This window comes from Crocuta crocuta, unplaced genomic scaffold, assembly GCF_008692635.1.
Source record: "Crocuta crocuta isolate KB4526 unplaced genomic scaffold, BGI_CrCroc_1.0 scaffold154, whole genome shotgun sequence".
In the NCBI taxonomy this organism is placed as follows: domain Eukaryota; kingdom Metazoa; phylum Chordata; class Mammalia; order Carnivora; family Hyaenidae; genus Crocuta; species Crocuta crocuta.
Window position 1 is genome coordinate 7,244,848 of NW_027530545.1, and position 16,048 is coordinate 7,260,895.

The 16,048-nt window shown below is 35.3% G+C and overlaps 2 protein-coding genes across 6 annotated transcripts in view; one reads left to right on the forward strand and one right to left on the reverse strand.

The window, feature by feature from the left end:
• Positions 1–199, reverse strand: part of MBD5 (methyl-CpG binding domain protein 5) — a 430,738-nt gene extending 430,539 nt beyond the window's left edge. Inside the window, exon 1 of the mRNA XM_077767790.1 lies at positions 160–199. The gene's annotated coding sequence lies outside the window, so the exon portion shown is untranslated. The remainder of the gene's footprint in view (positions 1–159) is intronic.
• A 267-nt stretch (positions 200–466) lies between these two features.
• Positions 467–16,048, forward strand: part of ORC4 (origin recognition complex subunit 4) — an 81,262-nt gene continuing 65,680 nt past the window's right edge. The window contains exon 1 of one of the 5 annotated variants that reach the window (XM_077767795.1): positions 467–597. Coding sequence is in view for 3 of the 5 variants with exons in the window: in XM_077767793.1 (XP_077623919.1) it covers positions 863–1,010 (148 nt within the window). In the remaining 2 variants the exon portion in view is untranslated. Of the gene's footprint in view, positions 598–663; positions 1,011–16,048 lie in introns of those variants that run through there. The other 4 variants (XM_077767794.1, XM_077767793.1, XM_077767792.1 and 1 more) reach the window with 4 other exon arrangements.

The following is a 16,048-nucleotide window of genomic DNA, read 5'->3' on the forward strand; positions in this document are numbered from 1 at the left end:
GTGGGGTAAAATCACTGTCCTGTCCCTTTAAAAATAGAAATAAAAGGTGCCCCCCCTCTGCCACTGCCTCTCTCTTCATCATCAGCTGCTGCTGCTGCTGGGGTCTCTCTGCTGGGGGGGGGAGGGGGGGTTGGGGGAGAAGAGACGGGAGGCACTCACTGCGCATGTCCCTCTCTGACGGGAGGCTGGTTGGTTGAAGGCAAGAGGAGGGGGAGGGGAGGAAATGATCTGGTTTCCCAGAAGGCTCCGAGGCACTTGCGACCCGGAAGACGTTGTAGCAGGGGGTAGAGGGGCGGGGGCGGGGAGTAGGAGGAAGTCGCTACTCTTTAACACCCCCCTGCCCCCTCCTACCTCCTAAGGGAAAGTGGAGGAACGGAAGTGGGCGTGGACGGAGACTAATATAGTCACGTGTTTGGGCGGGAGTGGGGCGGGGTGGGAGACGCGTTGCGTGCGCGGGGAATGCCGGGAGAATTGGTGTTCCGTTGGCCGCGGCAGGTGAAGCTGGGCTGACTACGCGGCCAGGGGCGCTTGTGAATCGCTTTCTGTGGTGGCTGGCTTCCTGCTCTGCCCTGGTAAGGGCAGACTTTTCTGTGAGAGGTAACATGGGGTAGGCTGGCCTCAAAACGAAGGCCTAAGGTCGCCAGTGGCGAAAGACTAATAGAAAAGAATGAGGAGAGAAGGTTGTGTAGACTCGGAATGCGGGAAGGGGGCAGGCTTGTCTAGGCCAGGCAGGCCAGAAATCAGGCAAGCCCCTTCAGTCTCGTGGCTTTCCTGTGAGGCTGCCTACGAATCCCTGAAGCCTTCAAGGATTCCTCGTGGAACTAGATATCTGGCGGGGTGTTGACTACACCCGGTGGTGGTTATGAGGAATGTGATCTTGCTGTTAGAAATGGAATCTTTGGAGCCTCTGCAGATGACTGTTGGCTGCTTCTTCAGCTCAGAGCAGGGGGAGAGAAAAGCGCCTTGTGTGAATTTTGACAACTTGGCATTACATATATTGCTTGTATTAGGTATGACTCTTATTCCTTACTTCGCTACCCTCCTCGTAATTCTGGAATGCTTTTGGGGGAGGGAACAAGCGGGAAGTCTTGAATGGAATTGCCCTTCCGTATCTTGGCGTTGCTGCTGCACCAAAACGTTATGCTTGTTCTCAGAAAGGGATATGGGATTGTGTAGTCTTCTGTATGGAGTGTTACGGTTGATAGAGAAGGGACATTATAATTTTTTTTCCTTTTCTGTAGTGTAGATGAGAGATTGTTAAATGAATATTTTAAGTGCCTTTGGTTTCAAGTCTCGGATTTAGATCCTTTGATTTCTCAATTAAATGCTACCTGTTTTTGCTGGAAATGTTTGCCTCATGAGATAATATTCACACTATTAAAGGATTCATGTATTTACATCAGTAAGTCTTTTTTTAGTAAAGTAACACCGGTTTTCACATCATTTCGTACAATCTTAACTAGAACCATTTCAATCTTTCATTTAATTTATTTTGTAAAAAATACCTTGAGATTATCCCTCAGTATCGTTTAAGGCCAATAATTGGTATTATTTAATTCTGTAAATAATTATTCTTTAGGATATACTATCGATTAAAGTTGTTAGTGTTCTACATTTTACTTACGCTTTGGCAGTTGACCCTATTTATGCATCATTGCCTAGTACTGACTGCTCTCTGCGTTCAATAATCTTGTCAAGTGGAATCAAAACTAGAATCCTGTGCCTTAAAATTTTATTTATATTGTAACCAAATATATATCACTTTATAAAGGAAAAAGTCACAGCAAAGTAATTTAAGTGCCTTATATAACAAATTTTAATTTTTTATGTTAAAATATTAAATATGTAAAAAAAAGTGCAAAAATCATAGGTATGCAGTATAAATGAGTAATTATTAAGTGAACTCAGTGATCACTACCAAAGTCAAGAACTAGAACATTCCTGGCACTGGGGACCTACTCCTACCCCCCATCCATTCTTGAATATTCCTCCTGCTTCACCACTACAGGAGGTTAACAGCAACCAGATTTTTATGGTAACTATTTTCTACATTTATTTCAAGTACTTTTTTGAGCACCAGTGTTGGCATTCCCACCCAATGTAGATGAATTTTGTCTGTATTTTACCTATATTTAAAAGAGTCAAACACATTATGTGTTATTTTCCTCACGTGTCAGCAATATTTAACCCTATTAGTACATTTAGCTACAGTTCATGTATTTTCATTTTGTATAGTAATGTCTATAGTGTCACATAGTAAGTCTTTTTCTGAATAAGCCCCAATTAATTTAACTCCTCTAATGTTAATGGACATTTGGATTGTGTCCAGATTTTAGCAGTTATGAGCAGTGCTACTATGAATGTTCTTATGCATGTATTTTTCTGCACATAGCATGCATTTTTGTAGAATGTAGAGTATGCCAAATTTTTCAAAAAGAGATATCAATTTAAACTCCCACCAGCAGTATGTGATAGATACTTTTTTGCTACAGTCTTGCCAATAGTTGATGTTTTTTGTTTATGCTAACATGATAAATGTGGCTTTATGTTTTTACAGTGCCCTAATTATTAATGATTTTGAGCATTTTGTAAAATATTTATAGGATATTTGGATTTCTTCTTCTTTGAAATGTCTTTTCCTTTTCACAGTGTTTCTATTGGGTTGTCTCTGTTTTACTTGAAGAGTTGACCAGTGTGGCAAATATCATCTCTATACTTGGAGCATTTCTCACTTCCTGGATGATTTTTATCCTCATTTCATTCCTTACTGGCATACATGCTATTCCTAGTGTTCTAAATGTATTTGTAATTTTTAACTCAAAGGAAGTGGTTCTGTACTTGTTCTACCCAATACCGTAGCCAGCTTGCGGTTGACTGTGGACCACTTGAAATGTGACTAAAAGTGTTAGTTTTATGAAGTGCTAATTTAAATTTGAAAATTGATACTTGATTCAGTTGTTGAGAAACTCTTAAGTATGTCTGGAACAACTTGGGTATGTAAATGAATTTTCTCAATTGTAAACTTAATAAAAGTAAAGATCAAAAGGTGCTTGGGTGGCTCAGTCAGTTAAGTGTCCAACTCTTGATTTCCATTCAGGTCNGCTTGCTTAGAATTCTGATTCTCCCTCTTTCTTCTTCTCCCCTGATCCTGTGTGGTAGCTCTCTCTCTCAAAATAAGTAAATAAACTTTTTAAAAAAATAAAGATCAAGTATTTCTGAAGACAATTTAGCAAGTGAATTGTCATGTTCTGTAAGTGTCAAATACCAGATTTCTAAAACTTAGTATGAAAACAATGTAAAATAATTCAACTTTTATTATGACTGCTTCTTGAAATTATGATAAATTAATTTTACCTTGTTTTACTTTTATTACTGTGGGTACTAGAAAATTTTGAGTGGCATTATATCTCTCTCGGACAGTGCCGCTCTTACCACCAATGTTTAGTTCATATTCCGATATTTTTACCACTTTCAGTCTTCATTAATTTTTGCGTCTCTGAATTTTCTTTAAGGATCTTTCTCCTTCTGGTTTTAATACAAAAGGAGATTTTGTTTAGAATCTTCTTAAAATTTTTAATTTATTTTTTGAGAAGCAGATACAGAGCATGAGCCTGGGGGGAAGGGGGAGAGCCAGGGATACACAGAATCCTAAGCAGGCTCCAGGCTTGGAGCTGTCAGCACTGTCGTGGACCACAACATCATGACTTGAGCTGAAGTCTGATGGTTAACCAACTGAACCACCCAGGTGCCCCAAGAATATCTTTAATTCAGGTGTACTGATGGCCAGTTATCTTAATTTTTTGCTTACCTTCCAACTGTCTTGTTTCACCTTCAATCTTGAAGGAAGTTTTGGGTCTTTTAAATCGTAGGATTGTGGTGGGTTTTTTTCTTGAAGATAATGATCCGCTGTGGGTTTTTGTTTTTGCTTTCTGTTGTTGTTGTTTGCTTCCATTATTGATTTTGAGAAGTCACTTGTCAATCTAATACTTGCTGCTTTGAAAGAAATCTTTAAAGAATGTTTCTTTTTCTTTTCTGCTATTTCTTTGTGGCATTTTGTGTAGGATTCTTTTTCCTGTTTTGAATTAATTAAGATTCTTGAATCTGTGGATCAGTGTCTTTTTAAGCAGTAAATCACCTATATCTATCCGTACTGTTTCTAGCTACTTACTAAAAATTACAGTTATAGCTTTTTATTAAGACAGTATTCATAATTTGTTGTGATGAATAATTCCAGTTTCTTAATTTTTAATGGGTCTGTTTCTGCTGGTTCATGATTTTGTTTTTCTTGTGTGCCTGTGTGCCAGTTGTTGGATATGAAAAATCATAAGAACATATAAGTCCTACGATAATGGGATCTTTTACAAGAAGGCGTGTTTTCCTAGGAAAGGTAACAGGCATGCTACCAGTCCCAAGTCACTTAGTTCATTCATGTTCAGGACTTCAGAGTACTTCTGTTTTACACATAACTTTAAGTAGGGCTTCCAGTCATGAGTTCGACAAGTTCCATTTTACATCCAGTTCTTCTTTATTCAAATAATATTGTTCTTAAGATCTCAACTTTAAATTTGAATGATGATTTATTTGCATCCTAGGTTTGTTGAGGTTGTGTTTCAGTTTTCTTCTTCATAGCTTAGCAGAGCTCCCAGAAGCTCAGCCTTTCTTGTCGCTCAGTCTTTTCTTCTGGTTTGGTACAAGTCTTCAGGAAAAAGTGACTGAGTATGGTGTTTATGTTACTGGTGTACCTGCCTGTATTCTGCTTCCAGCCAAAATTGTGTGTTTTAACTTGTCATACATTAGTTTAATTTTTTTTTAAATCAGATTGGCCTCTACAGCATAAGATGCCAAGTTAATTAAAATTTAGAAAATATATCAAACTTTTTTGTGAGTTAACAGTTTCAAATGTAAAAGAACATGCACTTGAAATATTAACTATTTCAACATAGCTTATTAAAAAGAGCTTAATTTATTTATCACAGGTTCACTTCTCTAGAATGTGGCTCACCAGAATTGCACCATGGTGGGTTGAAATGGTTGGGCCTTTACCCCCCACCTTGCTAGGCCCTAGGAAGGATGTGATGTTGGACAGAGTGGCTTTTAAACCCCTCATTTCCCCCTCTCTAGGGGCAAACACTTTAAAAAAATTTTTGTCTGATTCTTTTGGTATTTAACTCCATATTTCCAAATAACATCTTATATGCTACCACTTGACTTTTACATTTTAGGCATTATCTATTGACTTCCACAGTGAGTGATGTAAATTTGGATTTTTCTGACCCAGGCCCCCTCCATCATTCCATCATACCTTAGTTTTTGGTAGATAACCATCCTATGTCTGTGTAGTTTCTCAATATTTATCATTAATTCAGTCTCAAATAATCTGCTTGCTTATTGTCAGCACATCCTCTTCATAAGATCAGAAGTATCAAATTTTTTTAAATCAGTTTAACTATCAGTGAGAAAATTCTCCTAGAACATTCTGATCTCCAGTTTAAGCTGGCTCCTTGATGTGGCTGCCCCTCATGCAACCTTTCTCTATTCTGTGATAGATCCTCTGTTTCTTATATCCCATGTAATTCTTTGTGTTGTGTTAATTTTTGTATCTCTGAATTTTCTTTGGGGATCTATTTCCTCTTGCTTGAGTACCTGTGTAGAATTTCTTTACTGTAGGTTATCATCACTTAAAGTTTAACAGTAATCCATTAAGGTTAGTGGTTATATTCATTTTATTTGGTCACAATTTCCAGTAGCTATCTAGGAGGCAAATGGTTTGAGACGTTAAGTTCCTGTAAATAACTTTAGATTATCCTAACTTAAGTTTGGATGTAGGATTTTAAGTTGGAAATGTTTTTCTTTAGAATTGCAAAAGAATTCTTAGTGTTCGATATAAACTCTGAAGCCATTCTTGTTTTCAGCAGTTTGCATTTCACTCTTTTCTTCCTTATGGAAGCTTCTGCCCTTTTTCTTTGTTTGAAGCTTATAGAAGGTTCTCTTTGTTGTACCCAGTGTTCTGAAATGTCACAGTGATGTGAGGTGACTTTGCTGTGCATTTCATGGGTTCTTTCTGTCTGGCAACTTGTATTCCTTACCTCTGAGAAAGTTTCTGATACTTGTCCTGTAATATCCTTCCCCCTATTTTTGGTTCTGAAACTGCAATTAGATATTCCACTCTTAGAACTGTTTCTTTTCTCCCATTTTTAAAATTGTCTTCCAGTCTTTTGCTTTACAGATTCTTGGGAGATTTACTTGATTTTTTAAACATTTGAGACTTTAATTTTTATTGTTATACTTTTAAATTCCAATAACTTTTTTGATTTCTGCATTTTTAAAATGGCATCCCGATATTTTTTCTCTTTATGGATTTAATTGAAATTATGTTTTGAAGTTTATTTCTCCTTACTTGGTTTTCTCTAAGTTATCCTTTCTTTTAGGATGTTTTAGAGGCTTTCATTTTAGGAGTTTTCCTCAGCTATCTTGTGATCCTTGGTTGTGTGTTCAAATTTATGTGAAGGGCATCAAGAAGCTATTTCAGGCTATGTGAATTTGGCCAAGGCTTGCTAGTTATTAATGGTTCTCACTGGAAGGATTTGTCTGGAGCACATTTGTGGGGGGATCACTGACATCAGCTTTTTATTTATTTGGAACCCTTTTCTGTTGGGCTAATAACCCAATGAGTAGAATTTTCCAATCTTTTGCCTATAAGTCAGTGGTCTCAGCTGTGACAATATGACTCCCAGAAGACATTTGGCAATGTCCTGAGACATATTTGATTATCAGGAGTTGCTGTTGAAAACTGGTGGATAGATGCTACAGATTCTGTTGAACATCCTATAATGCATAGGACAGCCACCCACAACAAAGCATTAGTTAAGAATGTCATTAGTGCCTATTATGAGAAACCCTGTTCACAGACTGCGTAAGCCTGATTGCCAGTGCTTTGAGAACTAGCTGAAAACAGCACAAGAATCACAACATTAGCTTTTTTTTTTTTTTTTTAATGATAATCCTCACCTTCTGTTGTGCTTGGTAGCTCGCATTATAATGTCCTTTTCTTACTCTTGGTAGGATCTCTTGACTTCTGATGGAGAGGGTAGAGGCTTCCATTTTAATTTTAACTGTTTTAGCAATGTAGATTTTTGAGAGATGGCTTTTGTAAATTCCAATGCAAATTAAAATGTTGGTTATTAAGTGACCGTGTTATGTTTTTATTCTGTTTGAACCAGATTGGCTGATGAGACTGTGTTTTATGAAATGCTTAAATGAGAAAATAAGATACAAGTTAAAGATTATAAACTAGGAGATGTATCAAATATGGAACTTAAAATTGTACCTCATGCATCAATTTCAGTTTTATTACCCCTTTTCACTCCAGATTCTTTTCTAGGGGCTTATCTTCAAAGAAGCATCTGTTGGGGTTGCTAGTTTTTCCTGATTTCTTCTTCCCCTTAATAGCATATTCTTTTCCCAATGTCCCTTCTCCCGTAAAAACACAATAAAATCTATTTTACTTCTTCCTTGAATAATGTGACAGTGAGATTAATATGAAGTTTTGCCAAAAGATTGAGATCAGACTTGACAAGATTAAAGGTCTAAGTATGTTAGCTTTTCTTTTGGTGTTCATGCACAGTTTCACTTTGTCGCATCTTGCCACCATTATAAAAATACACATTTTTTAAATATAGATGACCCAGAAAAGTCGATTTATATTGTTTCATATATTATTATTTTATTGTTTAAAATAATCACTCCTAGATTTGTATATGTTTCAGTCAACTTACTGAGTAAAAAGCAATATTTCCTCTAAAAGTTGCGTTGTAGCTAATAACTATTAGACTTCTGTCCAATGTGTTATATATAGCACCATTCTGATGCAATGGGTGGTGGGCATCATGTGTTAATAACTTAGATTGAAACAAATTTTATGTGTGTAACATGTTTACAAGCTAAATTAAAATGTTTAGTGTCCGAGCACTGGTAACTTTATATAGTCAAATTATATATTATTTGATTTAAATAATATGCACCATGATTTTTTAAAAATCAAACAAGGTAATACATTCAGTATAAAAGTGATGAGAAAAAGTGAAAATAATCTATTATTCCTGTACCTAGAAATAATTCTAAGCCGTTGAATCATGTAATTTTAAGTCCTTTTAGTCTGTGTTTCTATGCATTTATTAACAGAGCCGGATCGTAAAGTTTTGTTGTGTACTTTTACTTTTAGGAAAATAATTTATTTTGTGAGAGAGAGAGTGAGCGGGCACGGGGGTGGGGCAGAGAGAAAGGGAGACAGAGCCTCAGGTCAGCTCCATGCTGTCAGTGTAGAGCCAGACCTGGGGCTTGAACTCCCAAACTGAGATCATGACCTGAGCTGAAATCAAGAGCCACCCTAGTGTTCCTTGTATACTTTTAAAATAAGAGATAATAAGGGGTGCCTGGGTGGCTCAGTGGGTTAAGCGTCAGACTTTGGCTCCGGTTATAATCTTGTGGTTTGTGGGTTCGAGCCTTGCGTCAGGCTGTGTGCTGATAGCTAGCTCAGAGCCTGGAGCCTGCTTCAGATTTTGTATCTCCCTCTCTCTCTGACCCTCCCCTGCTCACGCTGTGTGTGTCTCTCTCTCTCAGAAATAAATAAAACATTATAAAATATTTTAAAATAATAAATAACATCTTTCCAGTATATTACATACTCTTACAAAAGAGTCCTATGTTTATTTGCTTTATATTGTAGAAATATCCTGCCAACCAATGTTATGTTCCTAAATAGTGCCATGATCAGTGTTGATAAGAACAAATAAAATATAACAATTTTTCTTATTTTTGTATATAAATATTCTTTTGTGTTTATTCATTTTTGAGACAGTGTGTGTGTGGGTGGGTGTGAGGCGGGGAGAGGGCAGGGAGAGGGCGGGGAAAGACGGAGATAGGGGATCTGAAGTGGGCTCTGCACTGACAGCAGAGAGCCGGATGTAGGACTTGGAACTCAGGAACTGCAATATCATGACCTGAGCTGATCACATGCTCAACCAACTGAACTAGCCAGGTGCCCAGATAAATCAGTTTCAAAGTATTTTTATTCTTGTGGATTTTTTTTTTTAATGTTTGTTTTATTTTCGAGAGAGAAAGAGAGGGCACCTGCACACAAGCAGGGGAGGGGCAGAGAGAGAGAGAGAGGGAGACACGAGAGGGAGACACAGAATTGGAAGCAGGCTCCAGGTTCTGAATTGTCAGCACAGAGCTCTACATGGGGCTAGAACTCATGCTCTGTGAGATCATGACCTGAGCTGAAGTTGGCAACTCAACCAACTGAGCCACCCAGGTGCCCCTAAACTATTTTTAAAGTAGCTAATATTTCCTGTGAATTACCATTATTGTTTTCCAGACATTTCTGTATAGTTATATTCTGCTCTAACAGATTTTGTCTTACAGAAATTTTTACTTGATTTTATAATCTTAGTGACTTGAAATTATGTATTGTACTCAGATTTCATTTTCACAAATCTTCCTTAAGTGTGTGTTTTCATCTCTGTTTTTCACAAATTATCATTAAAAAGAGTAAAGAGGTTTTGAGTGTGTATTTTTGCATGTGTTTTGAGGCCACCATAGTTGACCACATAGAAGATTAAAAGTTGTGACTTTGATCATTTCTTTCTTTTAGTTTTTTTATTAATAAACGTCTTTTTTAGAGCAGTTTTAGGGTTTAGAGAAAAATTAACTTAAGAGTACAACAAATTTCCATATATTCCTACTGGCCTAGCTCCCCTAGTATTAACCCAGTTTACCTTATTAGCATCTTGCCTTGGGTGATATGTTTGTTACAATTGATGAACCAGTACTGATACATTGGTATTAAGGGAAGTTCATAGTTTAGTTTAAGGTTTACTCTGTGAGTTGTACATTCTGGGTTTTGACAGATGTATTATGACATATACACACTATGACAGTATTACAGAAAAATCATTTTAACTGCACTAAAAGTCTCCTGTGTTCCACCCATTCTCCCTTCTCTTGATTTCTTGGAAACTGCTTTTTCTGAGTATCTCCATAGTTTTGCCTTTTCCATATAGCTGGAATGATACAGTGTGTATCCTTTTTCAAATTGTGCTTTGCCTTAGCATTACTATCTAAGTTTCCTTCATGTCTTCTCATGTCTTGGTAGCTCATTTCTTTTTAGCACTAAATAATACTTCATCTTATGGACATATCACAGTTTGTTGATCCATTTACCTTTTGAAGGATATCTTCATTGCTTCTATGTTTTCATAATTATGAGTAAAATTGTTATAAACAGTCTGGTTCAGGTTTTTGTGTGGACATAAGTCTTTAATTCATTTGGATAAGTACCAACATGCCTCATTGCCAGATTGTGTGGTAAGAGTATGCTTAATTTTGTAAGAAACTGCCAAACTGTCTTCCTAAGTAGATGTACCATTTAACATTCTAGTCTGTAGTGAATCAGAGTTTTTATTACTGTATGTCCTCACCAGCATTTGATCTCATCATTATTTTGGGTTTAGACATTCTATTAGGTATGGAGTGGAAATATCATTGTTGTTTTAATATGCAATTTTCTAGTGACATATAATACTGAGCATCTCTTCATATGCTTATTTATCACCTATATATTTTATTTGGTAAGGTGTCTGTTAAGGTCTTTTGTCCATTTTTTAACTGGGTTGCTTTTTTCCATTTTATTGTTGTTTTAATGTCCTTGTATGTTTTGGATACCAGTCTTTTATCAGATCTGTGTTTTGCAAGTATTTTTTTCTCACTTTGTGGCTTGTCTTCATTCTCTTAACAGTGTCTTTTATAGAGCATACGTTTTTAATTTAAATAAAATTATGTTTATCAGATTTTTCTTTCCTGGATTGTGCTTTTGGTGTTTCTTAAAATTCATTGTCAGACACAGTCACATAGATTTTTTTCTGTGTTCCTTTTTAGAAGTCATACAGTTTTGTGTTTAATGTATAGGTGTATGATACATTTAGAGTTAATTTTTGCGAACGGTTTAAGTTCTCTGTCAACTCAGTTATTTACCCATGAGTGTCCAGTTTTGGTACTTTTAAACTTTTATCTTTTGAATTATTTTCTCTTCTTTGTCAAAAGTATTTTTATGCGTCTATATCTGGGTTTCTATTTTGTTCCATTTTTAAATTTTTCTATTCTTTTCACCATTACCGCACTCTGCAGTTGACCCTTGAACAACACAAGTTTTAGTGTTGCAGCTACCTGTACAGTTCAAAATGAGTGTGTAACTTTAGGTCCTCCCAAAACCTCACTACAAATAGCCTACTGTTGACTGGAAGCTTTACCTACTGATAACAAACAGTTGATAACACCTATTTTGTATGTTATGTGTAATATATGCTATATTCTTAACCCAGAGAAAAGAAAATCATAAAGAGAAAATATATTTACAGTACTGTACTGTATTTATTTTTAAAAAGTGTGTATAAGTGGACCCAAGCAGTTAACCCTTGTTGTTCAAGGGTCAATTTTATATATTAGTTTAGCTTTACAGTAAGTCTTGGAGTAAGATAGTTTCTGACCTCCAGCTTTGTTCTCTTGCGATATCATAATGGCTGTTCTGGGTTTTTTTCCTTTCTATGTAAACTTTAAAATCAGTTTATCATATCTGCAGAATAACTTGAGAATTTTTATTGGAATTTCATTGAATCTATAGATCAAGATTGAAAGAACTGACATAATAACAATACTGAGTCTTCTTATCAATGTAAATGGAATATCTGTTCATTTAGTTAGGTCCTCTTTGATTTTTTTAAAATCAGAGTTTTGTAGTTTTCCTCATGTAGAATGCAGTTGACATTGGTGTATTAACCTTATATCCTGCAACTTTGCTTCAATAGTTTATTAATTCCAATAGTGTGTATCTGTTCTTAGGGATTTTCTCCATACATGATCTTACCATCTGCAAACAGAGATGGTTTTATTTCTTCCTCCCTGTCTATATACCTTTTATTTCCTTGTCTTGTCTTATTGTATTAGCAAAGTGTTCAAGTATCATTTTGAACAGCAGTGGTGATCGTTTTTGATCTGAGTCGGAAATCATGTAATTTCTCACTATTAAAAATGATGTTAGCTGTAGGGGTTTTTTTTTTTTTTTTGATGTTTTTAGCATTAAAGAAATTCCCTTCTATTCCTACAGCACTTTTGAGTTGGTGTTGGATTTTGTGAAATGCTTTTTCTGCATCTCTTGTAAAATCATATTTTTCTTTTTTTATCCTGTTGTTATGGATTAATCATTTGCTTTAGGAATGGTGAATGAGTCTTGCATATCTAGAGTGAATCCCGTTTATTTTTTGTATATAATTATTTTTATGTATTGTGTGGTTCAGTTTACTAATATTTTGTTAAGAATTTTTGCATCTATATTCATGAGAGATATTGGTATGTAGTTTTCCTTTCTTGTAATGTTATCTGGTTTTCCTATTAAGGTAATGCTTACCTCATACAATGAGTTAGAATGTATTCATTCACCTTTATTTCCTGGAATAGACTTATCGTAAGTAAGGAATTGTTAGCATTTGTTCTGTAAATGTTTGGTGGAGTTTACCAATGAACCTGTCTGGGCCTGATGATTTCTGTTTTGGAAGGTTATTTATTGACTCAATTTCTTGAATACAAATAAATGTATTCAGATTGTTTTTTCTTATATACATTTTGTTAGATTGTGTTTTTCAACAAAACGGTCCATTTCATTTAGGTATCAAATTTGTGGGCTAGAGTTGTTCATAATTTTCCCTTATTACCATTTTAGTGTTTAAAGGCTCAGTGCTGATGGCCTTGCTTTCATTTCTCATTATTAGTCATTTGTGTCTTATCTTTCTAAAATCTTTTGTTCTTTGCCTGGCAAGATGTTTATAAATTTTAAATTTAAACTGAGTCACTTATTTTGTTGATTTTCCTGATGGATTTTTTACTCTACTTTGTATTATTTCTTTTGTATAGTTTTGGTTAAATTTGCTTTTTCTAGTTTCTTAAGATACTTAGATTATTGATGTTTAGGTTTTTTTCCTGTTCTAATATATGTACTTGGTGCTATAAATTGTCCTCTAAGGATTTCTTTTGCTGCATCTCTATATTTGGTTAATTTCTATATTCATTTTCATTTCATTACCAGTTTTTATTTTTCTTGATTTTTCTTCTTAGGCTCATGTATTATTTAGGAATGTGTTGTTTAATCTCTTTGTTGTGAGATTTTCCAGATATCTTTTTATTTTTTGTTTCTAGTTCAATTTCATCATCATGTTAGAGCATTATTTATATGATTTCTGTTGTTTTAAATTTGAGGCGTATTTTATGGCTCAGAATGTGGCTGGTGAGTGTGCAAGAAGAGCTTGAGAATAATGTGTTGCCTGCTCTTGTTGAATGTAGTGTTCTATAAATATCAGTTAGATCCATTTGACTGATGGTACTGCCCAGTTCAGGTAGGTCTTTTCTGATTGTCTATCAATTACTGATGGGCGATATTGATGTCTCTAAGTATAAGCATGATTCATCAGTTTCTTCTTGCATTTCTTTTTTTTTTTTTTTTTGCTTCATGAATTTTGACCTTCTTTTAAACATGCACACATTAAGTACTATTATGTCTTATTGAAGAATTAACTTCGTTATCATTATATAATACTCCTTATTCCTAATATGTCTGCCTGCACTATCCAAAATTAGTATAGCTACTTCAGCTTTTTGATTAGTGAATACCTTTATCTCTGCCAGAGACATGTGTATGCCATTATATTTGAAGTAGGTTTCTTACAGACAACATATAGTTGGGTCTTGGTTTTTTGCTCAGTCTGACAGTTTCTTTTTTATTTGGTGTATTTACTTTGACCACTGATATTTAAAGTGCTTACTGGCAGACGTAGATTAATATCCACCAGATGTATTGCCGTTTTCCCTTTGTTGCCCTTGTTCTGTTGTTGTTGTTGTTGTTTTTGTCCTCCACTCTTTTTCTGCCTTCTCTAGTTTTAACTGAGCATTTTATATTATTTCAGTTTTTTTTGCTGTCTCTTTCTCAGGCTATAAATTATATATATATATATATTTTTTTGTTCTCAGTGGTTGTTGTAGAATTTGCAGTATACATGTTTAAGCAATCCAAACCTATTTTCAAAAAAACACTATACCAATTAACAATTAGTACAAGTATCATGCAATAAAGCATTCCTAATTCCTTCCTTATATCCCTTGTAACATTCTTTCTCCAGTCATTTCTATACTGTTGAACATACTAAAACATGCTTTTTTTCTGTTTTAGGGTTTTTGATTTTTGGTATTTCCTCTTGATTTCGTTCTTAGAAATTCCATCTCTGTTTATAATGCCCATTTGTAATTGCAGGATACCTGCTTTTCCCATTAGAGCCCTTAACATATTAGTTATAGTTGTTTTATACTTCCAGTCTGCTAACTCCTAAATCTTAGTCACATCTGAGTCTTGTTCTTTTTAGGTTCTGTCTTTTTTTTTTTTTTCTTTTAGTGTGCCTTGTAACATTTTGTTGAAAGCTAGAAATGATGTACTGTGTATAAAGAACTGAGGTAAGTAAGTAATGTGAGATATTTATGTTTATTCAGCTTAAAATTAGGTTGTGTTTACTGTTTGCTGTACCCTTAGGTGCCAGAAGCTAAAATTTCTTGTGTTCTTGCTTTTGTCTCCAACTGTTTTCTTTGGAATTCTGTAGAGATTTCATAAACTAAGTCTGAGAATTCTTTCTCTTGTAAACCCTACTTTAATACAGGAGCCCTATTAATGATGGGAAGATGTTGAGGGAGGAGAAGCATTATGTATTCCTGTAATTAGGTCTCAGTTTTGTGTATGCAAGAGAGCCTCTGCCCCCAAACATAGTAACTTTGCAGGTACTTCTCAGCTTTCCCCCATCCTCCCAACAAATACACACACATTGCCCCTTTTAGATGAGTCAGGAAGGGAAGGAGGGGCTGGAGTTGGATATTTCTCTTCCCGGAGTCAGTTGGGCTCTGGTAAAATAGTTTGCTTTGCTGGCAAGCCTTGTTAAGGAGGACAGAATGCTCTAGATGTATTTTAGGTGTGTCTACTTTTCCCATATCTCTGTTGCCACAGGAGAAAATTTTTTTCTGATCCTTGTTAGAAGATCAGATGGGTATAGAGAACCTAGAAGGGTACCTGGAGGTAAAATTCAGAATGGAGTCTTCCCTGAGACTGGGCCCTCCTGAGTTTTTTAACTCTTAAGCTTTTCAACATTGAGCCTGTAGCAAATTGGCAGTCACATTTTAATTTTGTACAGTCACTGTCTCCAGTGCAATTTCTGTACTTGGGCTTCTATTGTGATTCTCTGTATCTGCCTGTGTGTGTCTTAATATTGGAAGACACAGTGCCTTATGACCTCATTCTTGAAGATCTAAGAACAGTTTGTTGTTTTTCAGTTCAGATTTTTTTCTTGCCGTGAGGAAAAGAGTGTTAACCTCCAAGCTTTTTACATGCTGGACAGAGAGCCTTGATCCTTTTTGAATAAAAATTTCTGGTTCTGTTTGTTTTTACTTTAAAATCAAATTAGTGAAGACTATCGTTGAAGAGTAACTGTCTTTCATCGTATGTGTATAGTGATGTAGTTTATTAACTTCCTACTGCTAGCTGTTTATTTTTTCCCTTTTTATAATCGGATTATATTAAACATCCTTATAGCTAGATATTTGTGTATATCTGTTAACATTTCTTTTGAGCAAATTCCTGGAAGTGAAATTGCAAGATCGAAGTCTGTATAAAATTGAGCTTTCTAGTAAGATGTGTTTGTACCATTCTTTTATGTTGCTTGCATTAACTACAGCATCACCAATACTATTATCTCAACTCAAGCATTTTAATTTGTATGCCAAAAATGATACCTCATTTAGTCTTTTTAATTTAGTTTTAATGGGAAAGAGCTACATTTTAAACATAAAATTCATTTTGTCCTGTAAGTTTTTTTAATTCAAATGTAATATATAGTTACTAGTTTCAAGTGTGTCATATGACTCAAGGTTCCTTTTTCAGTGCTCATCAATAAGTGTAGTCTTAATC